At 42.6% G+C, this 18,865-nt stretch overlaps 2 protein-coding genes across 5 annotated transcripts in view; one reads left to right on the forward strand and one right to left on the reverse strand.

Moving 5' to 3' along the window:
• LOC115093769 (asparagine synthetase domain-containing protein 1-like) overlaps positions 1-18,302 on the forward strand; it is a 44,660-nt gene extending 26,358 nt beyond the window's left edge. The window contains exons 5-6 of one of the 2 annotated variants that reach the window (XM_029606000.1): positions 6,265-6,446; positions 17,004-18,302. In XM_029606000.1, the coding sequence (XP_029461860.1) occupies positions 6,265-6,446; positions 17,004-17,259 (438 nt within the window). In that variant the 3' untranslated portion in view covers positions 17,260-18,302. Of the gene's footprint in view, positions 1-6,264; positions 6,447-17,003 lie in introns of those variants that run through there. The other variant, XM_029606001.1, reaches the window with a different exon arrangement.
• The window catches only part of LOC115093770 (glucose-1-phosphate thymidylyltransferase-like), a 38,869-nt gene continuing 37,357 nt past the window's right edge, over positions 17,354-18,865 (reverse strand). For all 3 annotated transcript variants that reach the window (XM_029606004.1, XM_029606003.1, XM_029606002.1), the window contains exon 9: positions 17,354-18,576. In XM_029606004.1, the coding sequence (XP_029461864.1) occupies positions 18,456-18,576 (121 nt within the window). In that variant the 3' untranslated portion in view covers positions 17,354-18,455. The remainder of the gene's footprint in view (positions 18,577-18,865) is intronic.

Consider the following 18,865-nt stretch of genomic DNA (forward strand, 5'->3'; position numbering starts at 1 on the left):
CCACCATCACTCCAGACTCACCCTCCTCATCTAGAAGGTCGGCAAAGTCAAAGCCAAGGAAGTCCTTCTTTCGCCCAAGGAAATACTATCTGTGCTCTCACTTCCAGGGCTATCTTGTCCATCCAGGCAACAAAGAGCTCCAAAACCCCAGCCGACACCTCAGTCATCTCCAGGGATGGGGTTTTGACTGGATCGTAGGGAACATTGCCCAGTTGCCTGTACCCGGGGTGATGGATCTGCAGGTCCGGGGGAAGGCTGTGGTTTTGTGAACTGGTGGCGAAATGTAACCTCAGATCAGTGGGTTCTTTCCATCATCTGCCAAGAGTACCAATTGAACTTACTGGATGCCCCGCCAAATTTCCCTCGAGCCCATTTTGGGGCCCGGTAGTGCATCTGGATGTATTAATAGCGGAGCTCTCCTCCCTCTTAACGGCCAGAGTGGTCAAACCCGTTCCACCAGGGCAAAGAGGACAGGGATTTTACTCCTGGTACTTCCTGATACCAAAGAAAACAGGAGGTCTCCCACCTATCCTAGACATGAAGACCTTGAACAAATTTATCTGAAAGATGCTGACACACATATTGAGATATTCCCAAGTTACTGGAATATTTATTTAAAAAAAACATTTATATCTCTGATTTGTAATGGGAAGCAGCACTTCCAGTATTGTGAGCTGCCGTTTGGGCTTGCATCAGTCTCATGTGTCTTCGCAAAATGCCTGGCTGTGGTGGTGGTGCACCTTTGCAGACTGGGAGTTCACATTTTCTCATATCTGGACGATTGGCTGGTCAAGAGCACCTCTCGGATCGGAGCCAATGAGACCATATGCTCGACCATCCGGGTGCTGGAGACACTAGGGTTCGTCATTAACTACCCCAAGTACTATCTCAGTACGTTACTTCAATTGTTCTTTATTGGAGCCCTGCTAGACATGGCTCAGGCAAAGGCCTTCCTGCCTCTACAAAAGGCCATCAATCTGATGATCATCGTGGTAGGGATTCAACAGAGCTAGCAAGTTCCATCTTGGCACATGTTGAGGCCATTGGGTCATATGTCCGCAACAGTTTATGTCTCTCCCTTGGCATGTTTACACATGAGAAAGGCCCAATGGATCCTGAGGGCGCAGTGGTATTAGGCTACGCAGAACCTCCAGGATCGCATCAGAGTCACTTTGTCTCTCTGAGACTTTGTCCTGGTGGCGAGTCATTTCAAATATGATATAGGGGATCTCCTTTCAAAGTCCTCTTACCTACAGATGTGTCCTCAACATGGATGTATTCACCCTTGATTGGGGAGCTCCTGTAGATGGGCTCAGCATTCAGGGTCTATGATCTGCCCAGGAACGTCTTTATCAAATTGATTTTCTGGAGCTCCGGGTGATTAGGTATGCGCTATGGGCTTTCAGAGATCGGCTGTCCAACAAAACTGTCCTCATCCAAACCAACAGCCAAATAGCAATGTGCTATGTCAACAAGCAGGGAGATATGGGATTGTACCTCCTGTGCTAGGAAGCGGTCCAGATGTGGTCATGGGCCCTATACCATGGGGTGGTGCTCAGGGCTAAGTACCCATCTGGAGCAGAGAATGTGATAGCGGACAGACTGAGATGCGCATCAGACCCCACAAATGGTCTCTGGTCCAATGGGTCACGAATCTGATCTTCTGCCTCTAGGGAAGCGCAGATGTGGATCTTTCACAGTACCTTGAAAAGAGAGGTTTTTCAGTTCTGCCCTCGATACAGGACACGCAGCAAACCAGCCTTATATGCCCTCGCCCAGCAATGGGGTGAGGGTCTCCTGTATGTGTAGCAAATAGTCTTGAAGCTTCATGAGGACAAAGGGACTATGATCCTTATAGCCTCTCATTGGCTGAGACAGGTCTGCTTTCCTCTCCTCAGGGAAATGTCCATCTGGAAACCTATCAGACTGGGGACTTCCTCAGATCTAATCACACAGGATTGAGGCAAGTTGTGCCATCCCAACCTCCAGGCCCTGTCGCTCACAGCCTGGATGTTGAGAGGTTAATATTGCAACCACTTGATCTCTCGGAAAATGTGCCTCGAGTCCTGGTGGCCTCCAGAAAGCTTTCCACTAGAAAGTCTTGTGGCATGAAGTAGAGGAGTTTTTCCGTGTGGTGTGAGCAGAAGACACTAGATCCATTTTCCTGCTCCCCCCATCCCCCCAAAAAAACCTTTGATTACTCTCTACACCTATCAGAGGCTGGCTTGAAGACCAACTCCGTTAGAGTTGATTTAAGTGCAATTAGAGCATTTCACTGTGGTGTAGATGGTATGCCCATCTCTGTACAGCCTATAGTTGTACGTTTCATGTAGAGCCTGCTTTAGTTGAAGCCTCCCCTAAGGCCTCCTGTTATGTCTTGGGACCTCAACGTGGTATTAGCTCAGCTGATGAAAGCTCCCTTTGAGCCACTGTGCTCCTGTAACCTGAAGTACCTGACCTGGAAGGTCATATTTTTGGTGGAGGTCACTTCAGCACACAGGGTCAGGGAGCTTCAGGCCTTAGTGACTTATCCACCTTACACTAAGTTTTTCCATGATAGGGTTGTCTTGTGTACGCACTCCTAGTTCCTGTCTAAGGTGGTGTCTGACTTCTGTCTTAGCCAGTCCATTGTCCTACCAGCATTCTTTCCCAGGTCCCATTCGCAAGGCGAACAAGCCCTGCACAGTTTGGACTGCAAAAGAGCCTGAGCCTTTTATCTGGAGCGGACAGAAGCCCATAGACAGCCCACCCAACATTTTGTTTCTTTTGATGGGAATAAGTTGGGTTTTGCCATTGCCAAACAGATGCTTTCTAATTGGCTAGTGGACTGCATCTCTTTCTGTTATGCACAGGCAGGATTGCATCTTGGGAGTCATGTCAAGACTCACCCTGACAGAGCCATGGCAGTGTCAGTGGCCCACTTGCGAGCCATTCCCATGGAGAAGATCTGCAGAGCTGTGACTTGGAGTTCTCTCCACAAATTTACATCACATTGTTTGGATAGTGATGGCTGGCATGACAGCAGGTTTGGTCAATCTGTCTTCCTTAACTTGTTTGAGGTCTCTTTTCCAACTCTGTGCCCTCCTAGGGCCTGTTGTTTGTGTTCAGGCTGCCCCCCTCCCCCCGGTTTCCAACAAAACTAGTTGTTGGGCCTGTTGGCACTTATTTCGGTGTTTTGTTGGCCCCCTTTTATGTTGGTAGGTAGCCTGCAGCTAGGGATTCACCCATGTGTGAGCGCTGCCATCCTGCTTGTCCTCTGAGAAAGCAGAGTTGATTACATGTAACAGGTGTTCTCCAAGGATAGCGGTATGTCCGTCCTCATGAAACCTGCCCGCCACCTTGCAGAGTTGGGTTTCCACTACGTGGGTTTCTTTTCCTTTATTTTATTCTTGAATTCTATATTGTAAGACTGAAGGGGACCCTACATGGATGCGTGGTATAATGTATGCTGGAGCATGCTCAGTGAGGCTCAAAGTTCTAGAAACTTTGACATAAGTTTTCCATGCTGGGCTTTATCCGATAATGTCGCCTATGTGTGAGGACTGACATCCTGCTGTCCGCAGAGAACAACTATTACAGCTAAGCAACTCTGCTCTACCTTTTACAAAGGGACTTTTATCTCCAGAGAGTCCATTTTTAAATTGATCAAGCAGTTTAGGAGGTACGGGTCATTCACTTAGATCTGACAAATCGCAACACTTGATTTTCTTTTTCCTTTGCATGCATTCTTAAAAATGGGTGTAAGAGCCCTTCTGCCATGCTTTGTCTTACTAATCAATAAATTAGGAGTGTTGGGTTTGCCAAAGAGCAAACAAATGAAAAAATACCATGGTATACAATGACCAAATATAACTACATTAATTGTAAGTATCAAGAGGGAAAACCATGCTGAACTTATGTGTGTCTGTAATCTCTCGTTTTTGTATGTATTTCTTTTCTGGTACTTCTAAGCTTCTCTCTCATAACTACTTGCCTGGTATTAATCTTCCTAATAAGCTCTCTAGCCTAGAGTCTTTTTATTTCATAAATAAATGTAACTACTGTTTTAACCCTCTTGATTGCAAGGTCTGTATTTCTGAGAATTGCAGTGAAATTCTTACTGAATGCTCCCTTATACAGAATAACTTACAAAGGAACACTGCATGTCAAAGCATACAAAGGAACACTGCATGTCCCACAAGTAAAATCAGCATTGAGCAAACGAGCATTATCTTCAGCAGGACCCCACCAGTGGAACGCGCTCCCCCCAGATCTAAGACTAGAACCCAGTCATCAAGAGTTCAAAAAAAGACTGAAGACCTGGCTATTCCAACAAGCCTTCCCAGATTCTCAATGATACTTAGACAGGAGGACTTCCTAAATACTAGGTATCCCTAAATTATTGACACCTCACCAATTCCTACTATCAGGACTCTACAACTGCTCAATCAATTTTTGAGTCCATAAGTTCACTATATTATTCTTATTGTATCTATATGGTAGATTTGACAGGTCATCACTACTACGTTAAATAGTTAAATTGTATGTACATATTATATTATATTATATTTATTATTACTATGTTAAATTGACATCCGGTTTTATTGTTCCTTATGTTCTACAGTTCTATGTAAAGCCCCCTTCCGCTGTTGGGCAGTTCATCGTTTTATGTAAACCGGAGTGATTTGTAATTCCCACAAGAACTTCGGTATATAAAAATTAAAAATAAATAAATAAATAAAATAACTTGATTACTATGTTTTAAAACAATTTCGGTTATAAGTTTGGTTATAAGTAATGTTAAGTTTCTTGGAATGTTTCCCATTGAACTGATTATTTTAATTAAATTTGTGGCATTAATTGGTATTTGTTTGGGTTGACAGTTTCCTTAAGGAAAAATTTGGTTCTTAACTGCTAATTTTCTTTCCTTGAGTCCTGTTAGACCAGTCCAGCATGATTTATGGCTGTCAGGGGGAAGGGGAAGGTTTGAAAATGCCTCTGTTTCAAAACCCCACCCCCTGAAAACCATATGTCTGAACTGGTCTGGTGGGATGATAAGGAAGGGAACATTCTAGTGCTGAAGAAATTTAACAGAGCTATGTGACAACTGAAAACTCCCCAATTATTTTACATTTCTAGCTCTGCAGGGATTTTCTTTTATAGTATGTATTCTGTTCAGAGAATGACTTCAATTAAATTATGACAGAGGTAGGTTACTTAATGGCTATCCACTCAGCTCCTATTAAAATGCTTTGTGGTGACTACAAACAAAGTGACACAAAATTGTTCAGAGTAGTTAAATCACAAGCAGATTGTGATAAATTGCAGGAAGACCTTGTGAGACTGGAAAATTGGGCATCCAAATGGCAGATGAAATTTAATGTGGATAAGTGCAAGGTGATGCATATAGGGAAAAATAACCCATGCTATAATTACACAATGTTGGGTTCCATATTAGGTGCTACAACCCAAGAAACAGATCTAGGTGTCATAGTGGATAACACATTGAAATCGTCGGTGCAGTGTGCTGCGGCAGTCAAAAAAGCAAACAGAATGTTGGGAATTATTAGAAAAGGAATGATGAATAAAACGGAAAATGTCATAATGCCTCTGTATCGCTCCATGGTGAGACCGCACCTTGAATACTGTGTACAATTCTGGTCGCTGCATCTCAAAAAAGATATAATTGCGATGGAGAAGGTACAGAGAAGGGCTACCAAAATGATAAGGGGAATGGAACAACTCCCCTATGAGGAAAGACTAAAGAGGTTAGGACTTTTCAGCTTGGAGAAGAGACGACTGAGGGGGGATATGATAGAGGTGTTTAAAATCATGAGAGGTCTAGAACGGGTAGATGTGAATCGGTTATTTACTCTTTCGGATAGTAGAAAGACTAGGGGGCACTCCATGAAGTTAGCATGGGGCACATTTAAAACTAATCGGAGAAAGTTATTTTTTACTCAACGCACAATTAAACTCTGGAATTTGTTGCCAGAGAATGTGGTTCGTGCAGTTAGTATAGCTGTGTTTAAAAAAGGATTGGATAAGTTCTTGGAGGAGAAGTCCATTACCTGCTATTAAGTTCACTTAGAGAATAGCCACTGCCATTAGCAATGGTAACATGGAATAGACTTAGTTTTTGGGTACTTGCCAGGTTCTTATGGCCTGGATTGGCCACTGTTGGAAACATGATGCTGGGCTTGATGGACCTTGGTCTGACCCAGTATGGCAATTTCTTATGTTCTTATGTTCTAAAGTGATCTTTTTGTGTTTCATCATACATAGGTTGTGCTTACTGGAATTGGTGCAGATGAGCAGCTCGCCGGCTATTCTCGACATCGTGTTCGTTTCAAAGCCCATGGACTAGAGGGCTTGGTGGCAGAACTGGGAATGGAACTGGGCCGCATTTCTTCCCGAAACCTTGGTCGGGATGACAGGGTTATTGGAGATCATGGTAAAGAAGCTAGGTAAGCCACATGCACTTTAAAAGCAGTGTACGGTAACCATGACAATGTTAATTGCTGCCCTTTGATTTCTGTAGAAGGGAAGAGGACCACAAACAGCTGTGGTAAATTGGTTTTTATCAGCCTTTCTCAGCTTGTATTTAATAAGATCTTGCCTATGAGGGTATTGGATTTTTAACTTAATTAATCAATTGTACTATCAGCATTTTTGCCAAGATCACTGTCAAGGTGAATAAGCCCTGCATACTTTGGATTGCAAGAGTGCTGTCACCTTTTATGTGGTACAAACTAATCACCTGTAGAAAGTTCACCTAGCTTTTCTATTCTTTGTGCCTCAGTATACCTCAATATTGATACAACAATATACCTATATTGTTGTATCAATATTATAATTGTATTTTATACATGTTTTTTATATTATGCTTGTGAGCCACCCTAAGTCCCTTGGAGGAACAAAGGCAACATAGAAATAGGAATGCCTGCTGGAAGTTTCCAGATAAGACAGAGATTGCTACATCTGTTTAATAACTAATCCTGGTTGGAAAACTGAATCTTCACGATTGAAAAGAGGAGTGTATGTATGTATTAATTACACAAATTGTAGTTTTCAAAAATGTAAAGCAGTAGGACCATATGGCCAAGATTTGTTTCTGTTCATAGTTATATTCAGTGTGGTTAGTACTAATTACAGAAGTACAGTATCTAAAAAATATAAATCAAAATCATGAAAGTGTGTGTGTGGGGGGGGGGGGGGGGGGGGGGGGGGGGTCATGTGATGTGTTAGCATGGCGAAGACATGCCTGTGAGGAGCCCCTCGTGTGCGGGGCTTAAATTCTTTTTTCACTACATAATTACATTTCAAAGCCAACAAAAGCATGGCTAAGGAAATGCAGAAGAAAGCCCTATTGGGACGATAAATCTTAGAAGGCTAAAAGAACATCTAAAGGTACTGCTGCTGGAAGAGAGGAGGACCATGTGGAGCAGGCCTCAGGAGGACTATCCCGCTAGATGCTCCCTTGAAACTCCAAGTTATGTTTCAGTCCTCCTCAGAAAAATTAATCTATGACATTACCTCAAATCTGGGGGTAGTGATACAGAAGGTACCAGATTTGGTAACTTTAGTCCATTTTACATTTTCTCATAACTGGATGAGGCAGAGACCAAGGTGGAGGAGCTGAAGGACTCCCTGAAAGGCGCCTGCCAGAAAATGGAAGTGCTAGATAAGCATATTTATTTATTTATTTGTAGGGTTTAATATACCGTTATTCGGTAGAGCCATCATAACGGTTTACAAATCTGCAATTATCATCCAACATATGCAATTATCTTACAATCAAATGGAGTTAACATAGTAGTTGGGAACAGTAGGGTTTTGTGAACAATCAACATATTTTCTTAGTCGTTGAATAACAGAATATTACGGAGAACATTTTCAAAGAACTTAACGGATCAAGGGAGTGAGCAGGGAGGGTACATCAGGAGAGCATGAAGGAGGAGGATTATGCTTGCGAGTTCTGTTGAGTGCTGGGATGATCAGGTGTCAGAATAGTTTGCAGAATAAAAATGTTTTTAGGTCTTTTTTAAATGTTTTTTGGATGTGCTGGGTCCTCAGTTCTATGGGTAGGGTGTGCCAGGTTTTGGGGGAAGCAATGTAAAATGCTCTTTCTAAAATGGAAATGGAAGTGCTAGATAAGCATATACAAGAAGCCAGTGAGAAACTGGATGATTTTGGAATCGGGGAAAAGGAAGGAACTTGTGAATAGTTGGCCTCCCTGAGGGGGAAGAAGGAACAAGCTCCATGGCATTCTTTTCTTGAAGGCTTCTGGATGTACTAGGCTTCTCTATGAAGATCAATCGCATAAAAATAGAGCATGCTCACCGGGCGCTTGCACCTCTGCCAAAACCTAGGGCCGTTATCCTGCAGGTCCACCACTACTTAGATAAAGTAAAAATACTTCACGCTGCTCGATTGAAAGGAGAGGTGTTGAATAAGCAACACCAGGTTTTCCTATTTAATGACTTCATGGCTGCACTCAAAATACAAAGATCGCAGTTTGCCCCTGTAAAAAAATTCTCTGAGGAAACATGGGGTAAAATATGCTCTGCTCTACCCTGTGAGGCTTAAAATCATGTTAGGAAACCGTTTGCAAGTTTTTGGCTCACCAGAAGAAGCCCAGAAGTACGCTGAGCAGCTGGCGCTAAAGCATTGCCTGCATGGATGAGCAGGGAAGAGAGCAGTAATTGCCTCTCTGCAGACATCTACAGGGTGGGGAGGGGAAGGACAGGGGAAGGTGAGCTGTTAGGGAGTAGATTTGGGGAGGTATGTTCGCAGAGAACAGAATTCGGAGCCCGAGGGGTCTCCCGCCTGGGCAGTATGCTCTGGGAAGTGATGCTATGTGCTAGGGTAAGATGTTTGGGATCCCAGTGCTAAGGGGCTGATAGCCTAAGGATACCATGGTTGAGTCTTCCTACATTCTAGGCGGGATTGGGGTTAAGTTGGGGTTGATTCCCAGTTTGGAGGATAAATTTAAAAACTGACAGACTTAATAATCTATGTGTTAATTGGACCAGAATTTATAATACTACTGTTTACTATGTATACAAAGTGATCACACAGTTAACACATATATTGTGCATGGATTGCGGCTGACTCACAAGTGACATTTATGTCCTGGAATGAATGGGCAAAATCAATCCCTATCAAAAGAAAATACATTTTCACTTTTCTAAAGAAACGATTGGTGCAGATGGCAATGTTACAGGAGAGACACACCTGGCGGACTAAGAACATAAGAAATTATGTAGAGAATGGGTGGTGTAAGTATTCTATGCATCATTTAACTCAAAGAACAGAGGGGTCTGTATTCTCATTCATAAAAACCTGCCTTTTGCAGTTGGTAAAGTGTGTGAGGACTCAGAGGGCAGATTTGTCTTGTTGGAGGGCTCTCTATATGGACAAAATATTGCTCTGATTAATGTATACGGAGCTAATAGAGATGAGACTGTCTTTTATAATGAACTGAAACTTTTTTTTTTATTTATGCAATTTTACATATGTTTAGACAGTAATTATACATGTCAATGATAAGGCTTATATAAGAGGTAAATTATCTGTCATCAAAAACAGGTACAATATCTTTATATAAACCATTTTATAAAGAATCTGAAGATCAAAGATATGTTCCTAACTGGAGCAAATAAGGAAACATTTTTTTCTTAGCAATAGGTGGATTAAATGCATTCATACTATATCCATGACCAACCTAGAAAAAGAAAAAGTTATTTTAATAATCTAGCATCCAGAAATGTTCTGAGTTTTGAGGATTCTAGAAACACATATCTCTCATTTAAATGTTTTACCACACATTTGCAAGGAAAATAAACAGTCATCTGGGCCCTCAGATGTTTTACTTCTGGACCCATCTGCAAGAAATTTTTTCTTCTTAACTGGGTATGTCTAGTAATGTCCGGATACATCCACATTTTTTGTGTAAGGTAAAGCTTTTCTCAATTTCTTAGAGATTAATATTTTGAAATTATTTTTATCTTCCATTTTCTGAAATCTTACACACAAAGTGCCTCTTGACTCAATTTGTTCTTCCATTGATTCTTCTAGGAAATCTGTGAGATTATCTAACTGCTGAGATTGATTTAACTCATTGACATTTTCCTTCTTTTTTGTTGCAATATAAAAAAAATTTTCTATTAATGGAATTTTTCCCTGGGTAAACTGTAAATTTTCCCCTAGAAATCTTTTAAACTGTTCCATTGGTGATATTAATTTTACAGAAGGAAAATTCAAAATCCTAATATTATAACTTAAGTTGTTCCCTATTATCTCTATTCTTCTAGAATTTGCAACTTCCCCTTTTATTATTCCTGTTTGAACCTCTTGTATCTGATTTAACTGTTTTTCAAATCTCTCAAACTTCTCTGACTGGTTCTTTACCTTTTCATCTATTGTTTTTCCTTGTGCTTGCACTTCAGACATTTTTGTTTCCAAGTTATTCATAGAAACTTTCAAATCCATATATTTTCCAAGGTAACCTTGGGGCAGATTTTATAAATCTGCGCACACGCGTATTTTTGTTCGCGCACCAGGCGTGAACAAGAGTGCGCGGGATTTCAATAGATACCCGCGGTAGCCGCGCATATCCATTAAAATCCGGGGGTCGGTGCGTGCAAGGCTGCCCAAAATTGGCAGCCTGCGCGCGCCGAGCTGCACAGCCTGCTTCTGTTCCCTCCGAGGCCGCTTCGAAATCGGAGCGGCCTCAGAGGGAACTTTCCTTCACCCTCCCCCCAACTTCCCCTCCCTTCCCCTACCTAACCCACCACCCCGGCCCTATCTAAACCTCCCCCCTACCTCTATCACGAAAGTTACGCCTGCTCGAAGCAGGCGTAACTTTGCGTGCGCCGGGCCGGCTGCCGCGCTCCATGTTCCGGTCCGGGGACTGGTCCAGGGGCCGCTGTCACGCCCCCGGGCCAGAACCACGCCCCCGGACTCGGCCCCAAAACGCCGCGTCACTCCCGTCACGCCCCTCCATGCAAGCCCCGGGACTTACGCGCGTCCCGGGGAGCGGTAGGGTAGGTTTTTGGGGGGTACGCGTGTATCTTACGCGCGTACCCCTTTGAAAACCTACTCCCTTATGTGTATCTTTCACCTCAGAGCTCTCATTCTTAGCTAACATTTTTCCAGGTTGCGGGTAGTTTTCTATTCTCAATACTGAGGCTACTACCCCCCCTTTAACGCCACTTGGTGTTGAAGTTAGGGGATCAGGGGACAGATATCTTTCTCCGCTACGCTTTTCTACTACCTCCAGAGGAATATCCTCAATATCTCCTCTTTTTACACCTACAACAACATCCTCGTTTTCTCCCCCAATGTTAGACGGCAAAACCACAGCTTCAGTAGGGATTGTCGCCTCTGAACTCAAGTTTTGTGTAGGATTAGGCGGTTCTGGAGTCGTGGGTGCTCCGGGGCTTAATGAGATATAATGTTGTTCCTGTGGTGTCAGTACCTGCTCCTGGTCTGCACACACAACGGAAGCTTCTCCCGGTGACATAGCATTTAATGTCTTGAGAAAGTCTTCAATTAATGGCTGAGAGAGGGCAGAACTAGGAACAGTCGGGGTCTCCGGGCGAAGTCTGCCCTTTCTCTTTGTATGTGGCATAGTTCTCACAGTAATATCTTACAGTCCTTCTCAATACACACCTAACTTAATCGAACTTGGATCTCCAATGGGGGTAGAGAGAGTAAGTAAAAAGTCAAACTTACTATTTCAAAATAGAAGCAATCCTGTTTTTCAGATTTTTCCTCTAAAATCCAAACTAAGCTGCGCGTGGCTTCGGCCGCATGCTGCAGGGGGGGCCGGTTTTAGCCCTACCGGTGCCTCCCCTTGACATCAGTGGCGCGACTGAGCCGGAAGCAGGGCAAAAACTCTTCCGTTGGAAACTTCTCTGGAACAGGTAAACCTGAAGAAATTCAAACGTTTCAGGGCCGGAATTGCTCCTCACCCCGCAGTCTCTGTCCTCTCTCTCACCCCTGAATTGAAATTTCTAATTGCTGAGTTTACTTGCAGCTTAATCATAGCTAGAGGGGACTGGGATGTGTGTATTGCGCCTGAATAGCTAGAACTGTGAGAGTCGGGGACGACGGAACCTAATAAAGGTCTTAAAGATTTAGTGCATTGTTTGAGTTGGGTAGATGTTTGGAGAACATGATACATGAGTAGCAGAGACTATACATATTTTTCAAAAGTCCTGTAGCTGTCTGGACATGCTCTTTTGCTGAAAGGGTTTAGTGGGCAAAGTTCCCTAAGCAGACATCTCGAGGTAGGCGCTAATTTCTGAAAGCAAAATGTGTGGCTTGGCTGCACATTTTGTTTTCTGAATCGCGTGGGAATACCTAATAGGGCCATCAATATGCATTTGCATGTTGCGGGTGCTATTAGGTTCGGCGGGTTGGATGCGTGTTTTCGGCCCCTTACTGAATAAGGAGTAACGCTAGCGCGTCAAACTCGCGTCCAATGGCGGGTTAACAGTGCGCTCCGTCAGAGCTGATACAGTACAGTGCGCTCCGTCAGAGCGCACTGTACTGTATCAGCCCAACAGTATCTGCGCCCAACTCTGGCTGAGTTTCGCTCTACACATAGAGCTGCCTCAGGGGCTACTGTAATTAAAACATCCATATAATTTAAATTAAAAACATTTATAAACAAATTTATGAAGACATCACAATGACATTAGAAATAAAAATAAATCAAATAAATACATTTAAAACACGCATAATTACAGACAAACATGGCACACACTATCTTAATATTGAAAAAAATCTGACACAGAGGGATAAAGATATTGAACTTGTGTCAAATTTTTTTCGTTATTATGATACTGTGTACCATGTTTGTCTGTAATTATGCATGTTTAAATGTATTTAATTATTTTTATTACTAATATCATTGTGATGTCTTCATAAATGTATTTGTTTATAAATGTTTTTAATTTAAATTATATGGATGTTTTAATTATAGTAGCCCCTGAGGCAGCTCTATCGGGCAGATTTTAAAAGCCTTGCTCGCGTAAATCCGCCCGGATTTACGTGAGCAGGGCCTTGCGCACCGGCACGCCTATTTTCCATAGGCCGCCGGCGCGCGCAGAGCCCCGGGACGCGCGTAGGTCCCGGGGATTTCGGAAGGGGGCGTGTCGGGGGCGGGGCCGAACGACGCGGCATTTTGGGGGCGGGACACGGCGTTTCGGGGGCGGGCCCAGGGGCATGGTTTTGGCCGGGGGCGTTCCGGGGGCGTGGCTGCACCCTCCGGAACCGCCCCCGGGTCGGGTCTCGGCGCGCGTGGATTTACGTCTCCCTCCGGGAGGCGTAAATCCATGGATAAAGGTGGGGGGGGGGGTTGAGATAGGGCCGGGGGGGGTGGGTTAGGTAGAGGAAGGGAGGGGAAGGTGAGGGGAGGGTGAAAGAGAGTTCCCTCCGAGGCCGCTCAGCGCGCGCCAGCTGCTCAAAATCGGCAGCCTTGTGCGTGCCGATCCAGGATTTTAGAGGATACGCGCGGCTATGCGCGTATCTTATAAAATCCAGCGTACATTTGTTTGCGCCTGCTGTGCAAACAAAAGTACGCAATCGCGCAGTTTTTAAAAATCTACCCCTATGTGTAGAGCGAAACTCGGCCAGATTGATTGATGTGGTATTCCCTACCTGGACTTGATGGCGTCACGGAAGAACACCAAGGTGCCCCAGTTCTTCAGTCGCAGAAGAGAGTACGGAACGGAGGGTGTAGATGCTCTAGTGCTGCCTTGGCCCCGAGGGATTCTACTTTATGTGTTCCCTCTGTGACCTCTGGTGAGAGAACTGAGGTTTTTTTTTTAGCAAAGAGAGTTCTTTCAAGGCAGGGTTTTTAGCCTTTTTTTTTTTTTTTTGTTCCCCTTGCTTGTTTGTGGGCGATGTTGGCATTTTCATAAGGATTGTTATGAGACAAATCTTGGCTTGGGAATAGGTCAATACTGGAGGGACTGCAGGAGGCATTCTGGGTTATAAGCCAGTGCCAGTGAAACTTTCTCTGTCTCTATCTGTTGGAAGGGAGGCATAATCCCAGGAATCTGGACTGATCCATGGTATTCCAGGAATGAAAATTAGTAGGCAAGAACCAATTTTCCTTTCTGTTGTATGAAGCGAATGTGAAGTAAAAGTTAAAACATGCTGAACAAATTGCTACCGAAAAAACTCAGGGATAATAATATTCAAAAGGTACAGATTAAAGGAAGGCTATAAGAAATTTCAGTGTGTTTGAACATCCCTAGGGGCAGTGTTAGGTCCATCATTGTAAAGTGGAAACAATTTGGCATCACCAAGACATTGATGCAATCAGGCCATCCTTCCAAAGTCAGTAGCATGGTTAAAGGAAACTGCTGCGAAAGATCATTCGGGCCAATTCAGTAAAATGCGTGGAAGAGCCGGTGCTCCGAGGCGAGCGCCCGCTCTCCTAATGCGTGCCCAGGCCACTCTCCTGGGCGTGCGATTTTGTATGCAAATGAGGGCCTGTGCTAATAAGGAGGCGCTAGGGATACTAGCGCGTCCCTAGCACCTCCTTATTGGCAGAAGCGGCAGCTGTCAGCGGGTTTGACAGCCGACGCTCAATTTTACCAGCTTCGGTTGTCGAACCCGCTGACATCCACGGGTTCAGAAAATGAATGCCGGCAAAATTGAACGTCCGTTTTCCAACCCACGGGCCGTTTTTGGGGGTTTTTTTAGATTTTTTTTTTTTTTAATTTTTGGGGCCTCCGACTTAATATTGCTATGATATTAAGTTGGAGGGTGTACAGAAAAGCAGTTTTTTCTGCTTTTCTGTACACTTTGCCAGTGCCGGCTGAAATTAATGCCTGCCTTTGGCCTGCCTTTGGCAGGCGTTAATTTCTGAGAGTAAAATGTGCGGCTTGGCTGCACATTTTACTTTCTGTATCGTGCGGGACTAACTGATATACTTACTGTGTAAGGGGTAATAATAGCGCGTCCAAACGGGGGCTAACGGTGCGCCTGAGCCTGAGCGCACCGTACTGAATCGGCCTGACTGGGAGACCTAAAATTATCTTAAAAGAATTGCAATGACCAGTGGCTGAGACTGGGGAAAATGTTGACTGATCAACAATTTTAAGATTATTCCTCAAACATGGCCTGTATGGGAGGGTGTCAAGAAGGAAGTCATATGATAGGCCGCATAGCATTTGCAAAGAAACCATTTAAGGGCAACTGCACATGTGTGGGAGATTTTGTGGTCTGAGACCAAGGTGGAACTGTTTGGTCTCGATGCTAAAGGATATTTGGCATAAAACTAACCCTGTCCCTACAGTAAAGCATGATGGTGGCAGCATTTTATAGTGGGAATGCTTTGCAGCAGCAGGGACAGGGAAGCTTGTGAAGATCAAGGGAAAAATGCAAAGTACAGGCAGATCCTGGAGATAAACCTGTTCCAGTCTGCCATAGACCTGGGACTAGGGAAAAGATTTAGTTTTCAGCAGGACAATGATCCTAAGCAGAAAGCAAAAGCAATAATGGAGTGGCTCAGCAAGAAGAAAGTGAATTTCTGAATTGTCTTTGCTAAGCCCAAACCTGAATCTAATAAAAATCTGTAACTTGCTATACTTGAAAACTGCAGTCCACAGAAGATCCCCAGCTAACTCGAAAGAGCTTGAGCTCTTCTGCCAAGAAGAATGGGCAAAAACTGCACAATCCTGCTGTGCAAAGCTGGTAGATATTTATCCTAAATGATTCATGCTTGCTATTGTTGCAAAAGGGGATTCCACCAAGTATTGTGTTAAGGGATGTGAAGATTTGTGCAATCAAGGCCCTTTTTAAAAAATGTTTATTCATTACTTTTGGAATATTTCTATTTACTCATTATGAAAGAACAATTAGAGTATGTTCTGTAGATCAGTGAAACAAACCCCTGCTTTAATGTATTTTTTAGACAATAAAATAAAAAAATGTACAAGGCTGTGAAGACGTTTACAAGGCACTGTTATAACATTTCTTACCTCACTTGTACTACTTTGCGTAGACTTCTGCTAAATCTGCCAGTTTCAGAAATGGGGTGGCTTAGAAATAGGAAAGGTTTTGGATGCTAGATGTACTCACTCACCTTTCCAAATCAGAATGTAAGATGAATTACAATCAGGTCCAGTAGGTAGTTCCCTGCTTCCAATCTGAAAGCCTGATTTACTAAGGGTTTTCTCCCATTCTGTGTCTATGGGGGAAAATGCTTAGTAAATGAGGCTCTAAGTTTGTACCTGAGGCAGTGGAGGGTGAAGTGACTTGCCCAAGGTTGCAAGGAGTGGCAGGGTTCAAAAACTGGTTCTCCCACTTTCTTCCCTGGTTCTCAGCTGCTGCCCTAACCACTAGACTACTGCTTATTCTTACGGTATTCCTCCTGTCTGCAAATAAAAAATAAAATAAATTTTCTGAATAGACCTTACCTTGACCAGAGGGAGAATGAAAAGCTACTACAGAGGTTCAGCCATTTTGAGTCTCTGCTCAATATTCCTTTAAGGAGCTATTTCTGTATTTTATTTGGTGTTGATGGAATCTTCTTTTCCCAGTAAATATATACAGGTTAAGAAGAAATCCACTCAGCAGAAGCACTCAGGTTTTGTAGCATTTCACAGTCAAGAACTAGAACAGCTAAAGGAAAGAACAATCCAGTATTTGAGCAGATGACAGCCATATTTTGATTAGGCTGAGTAGATGTTTTAGATTCACTGATTTAACATCTAAACTACAGTATTTTTGTTTTACTTAAACTGCTGCTGTTCGTTGGAAAACATGCATTTTAAACAGTGGAGCAGCATCATACATTTTATGGGACTGAGTAACCATCACATGGTAGGTATTTCCATATTGGAATAGTCTAAATGAGGCAATGTAGGCATCTCTCTAGTATCTAGTATTCTTTGCAGCCCATGCCTACCCAAAAACAAAGCAATTTTAACTCAAAAGATCTAAAAATTCATTTTCTAGTGAACACTGTAAAGATCATCATCAACTTGTCTTCCCTTTAGATTCCCCTTTCTTGATGAAGATGTCGTCTCTTTTTTGAACTCTCTTCCCATCTGGGATAAAGTAGACTTGACACAACCTCGTGGTATTGGTGAGAAGTTGATTTTACGCTTAGCAGCTAAAGAACTTGGCCTTACAGCCTCTGCTGTTCTACCAAAGAGGGCCATGCAGTTTGGATCTAGGATTGCAAAATTGGAAAACAACAGTGAAAGGGCATCGGACAAGTGCCAGAGGCTGCAGCTACTCTCCACGCAATAAGTGGCAACTTCTCTGCAGGACTATCTGCAGACATTACAGCAGAATTTAGGAAGGTACATCAAGTTTTTTTTAATTAAAAAAATAAACTGCAGACTTGAAAGTGAATTCTGTTTTTATTATTCATTAAGACAAAAATGTAATTAAAATGCCATTTTGACAGATTTTAATAAAATTAAATTCTTGTTCCATATTGGCACGCATACTTTGTAGTTTGAAAGCAACAATTCATCATAGCCAACAAAGCAATCACTATAGTATAGCACTGTGAACCCTTAGAATATCATTTTGTTGAGGTTTAGTTTTTTGCATATTAGGGCGTACACATATCAGAACTGTTAACTTTTCTTTCAAAAGTGCTTTAAGCTGTTCTACTGTCAAATCTTAAGACCGCTCTGATTTACCAGTTTGGTTGAGTAAATAGTTTTAATAATTTTATGTTCTGATTAAATAATGCTAATATAGAAGAATCAGGCAGGTTGAAGTGGTATTTTAAACCATTAGTACATGGCCATAGGATTTTTAATGGTGATCTCCATGTGGGACCAGTTGCCATAAGTGTTCCCAACGCATTTTAGGTAACAATTAAACAAAACATTGTAGTTTTGGGAGGTTCCACTTCTTCAGAATATTTGTATTTATTTGCTAAATACTGTTTTTTTTCTTATGTTTCAACATTTTTTTATTGGCAGTAAAAGCAAAAACAGTTCTCAACGGTAACATGAATCTTACAAGGTAAAATGAAATGAACTGATGACACAATGGTTACCAATGAACAAGCAATCATAGTGAAATTTTTCAGTATAACAATTCCCCAACCCCTCCCTCTATCCTACGGAAACAGATGTTCTAACTATTGTGATCTTGCGAATGTTCCCTTTGTTTTGCCTCTATGTGATTCTTCCCCTATTATTGCTAAATACTGTTTTGTTTATGGAAGTGGTTATTTTCTGGACATTAATATTTGGTGCTGTGTAGATAATCAGAAAGTAGCACTTCCATCCAAATTGTCCCATTCTATAATAAACACTAGTCACTGTGCACTATTTTTGTATCTAGTGCTTAAAGCTTTAGTTTATGTGGACTGTGCAAGTCTCCATTAGCTGTGCTCATGTAGTGCCCTCTACAAGCTGTAGACTAATTCTGCAGCTGAAGCCAAAATTTGTAGCCAGAAAGAAGCCACAAATGTTTTATCAACGTCAGTGAAGATAATCGGTGAGGTGATTTATTTTGTCAAGAAAATACTTGTTGCAGCTAATGTACATTGGCAAGTTTCCAACATCGAAGCGGCCAGAGATCATGTGTACAAATACTGGTTGCCTGGCAGAAAAGTGAAAAAGAAAAAATTTCCAATGGTTAGTCTGGTTAGTGATAAGTAAAGGTCTGTCTGCATTAGAAACTGTGCTTGCAAGCACTTTGAAGATAATTTGCAGGAAAGGACATAGCCCCAGACTTAATGAAGGTACACCACTTTATAACTAGGTCAAAGAAAAAACTCAGCTTTACAAACGTCTAGATGGGTACATTTTCAGCGGTACACCCATCTGCACAGTTACATGTGTACTTTTGAGCATGCACAAAACAACTCCATATTCAACCTCAAGTTTCT

The sequence above is a fragment of the Rhinatrema bivittatum genome, chromosome 6 (genome assembly GCF_901001135.1).
Source record: "Rhinatrema bivittatum chromosome 6, aRhiBiv1.1, whole genome shotgun sequence".
Classification (NCBI taxonomy): domain Eukaryota; kingdom Metazoa; phylum Chordata; class Amphibia; order Gymnophiona; family Rhinatrematidae; genus Rhinatrema; species Rhinatrema bivittatum.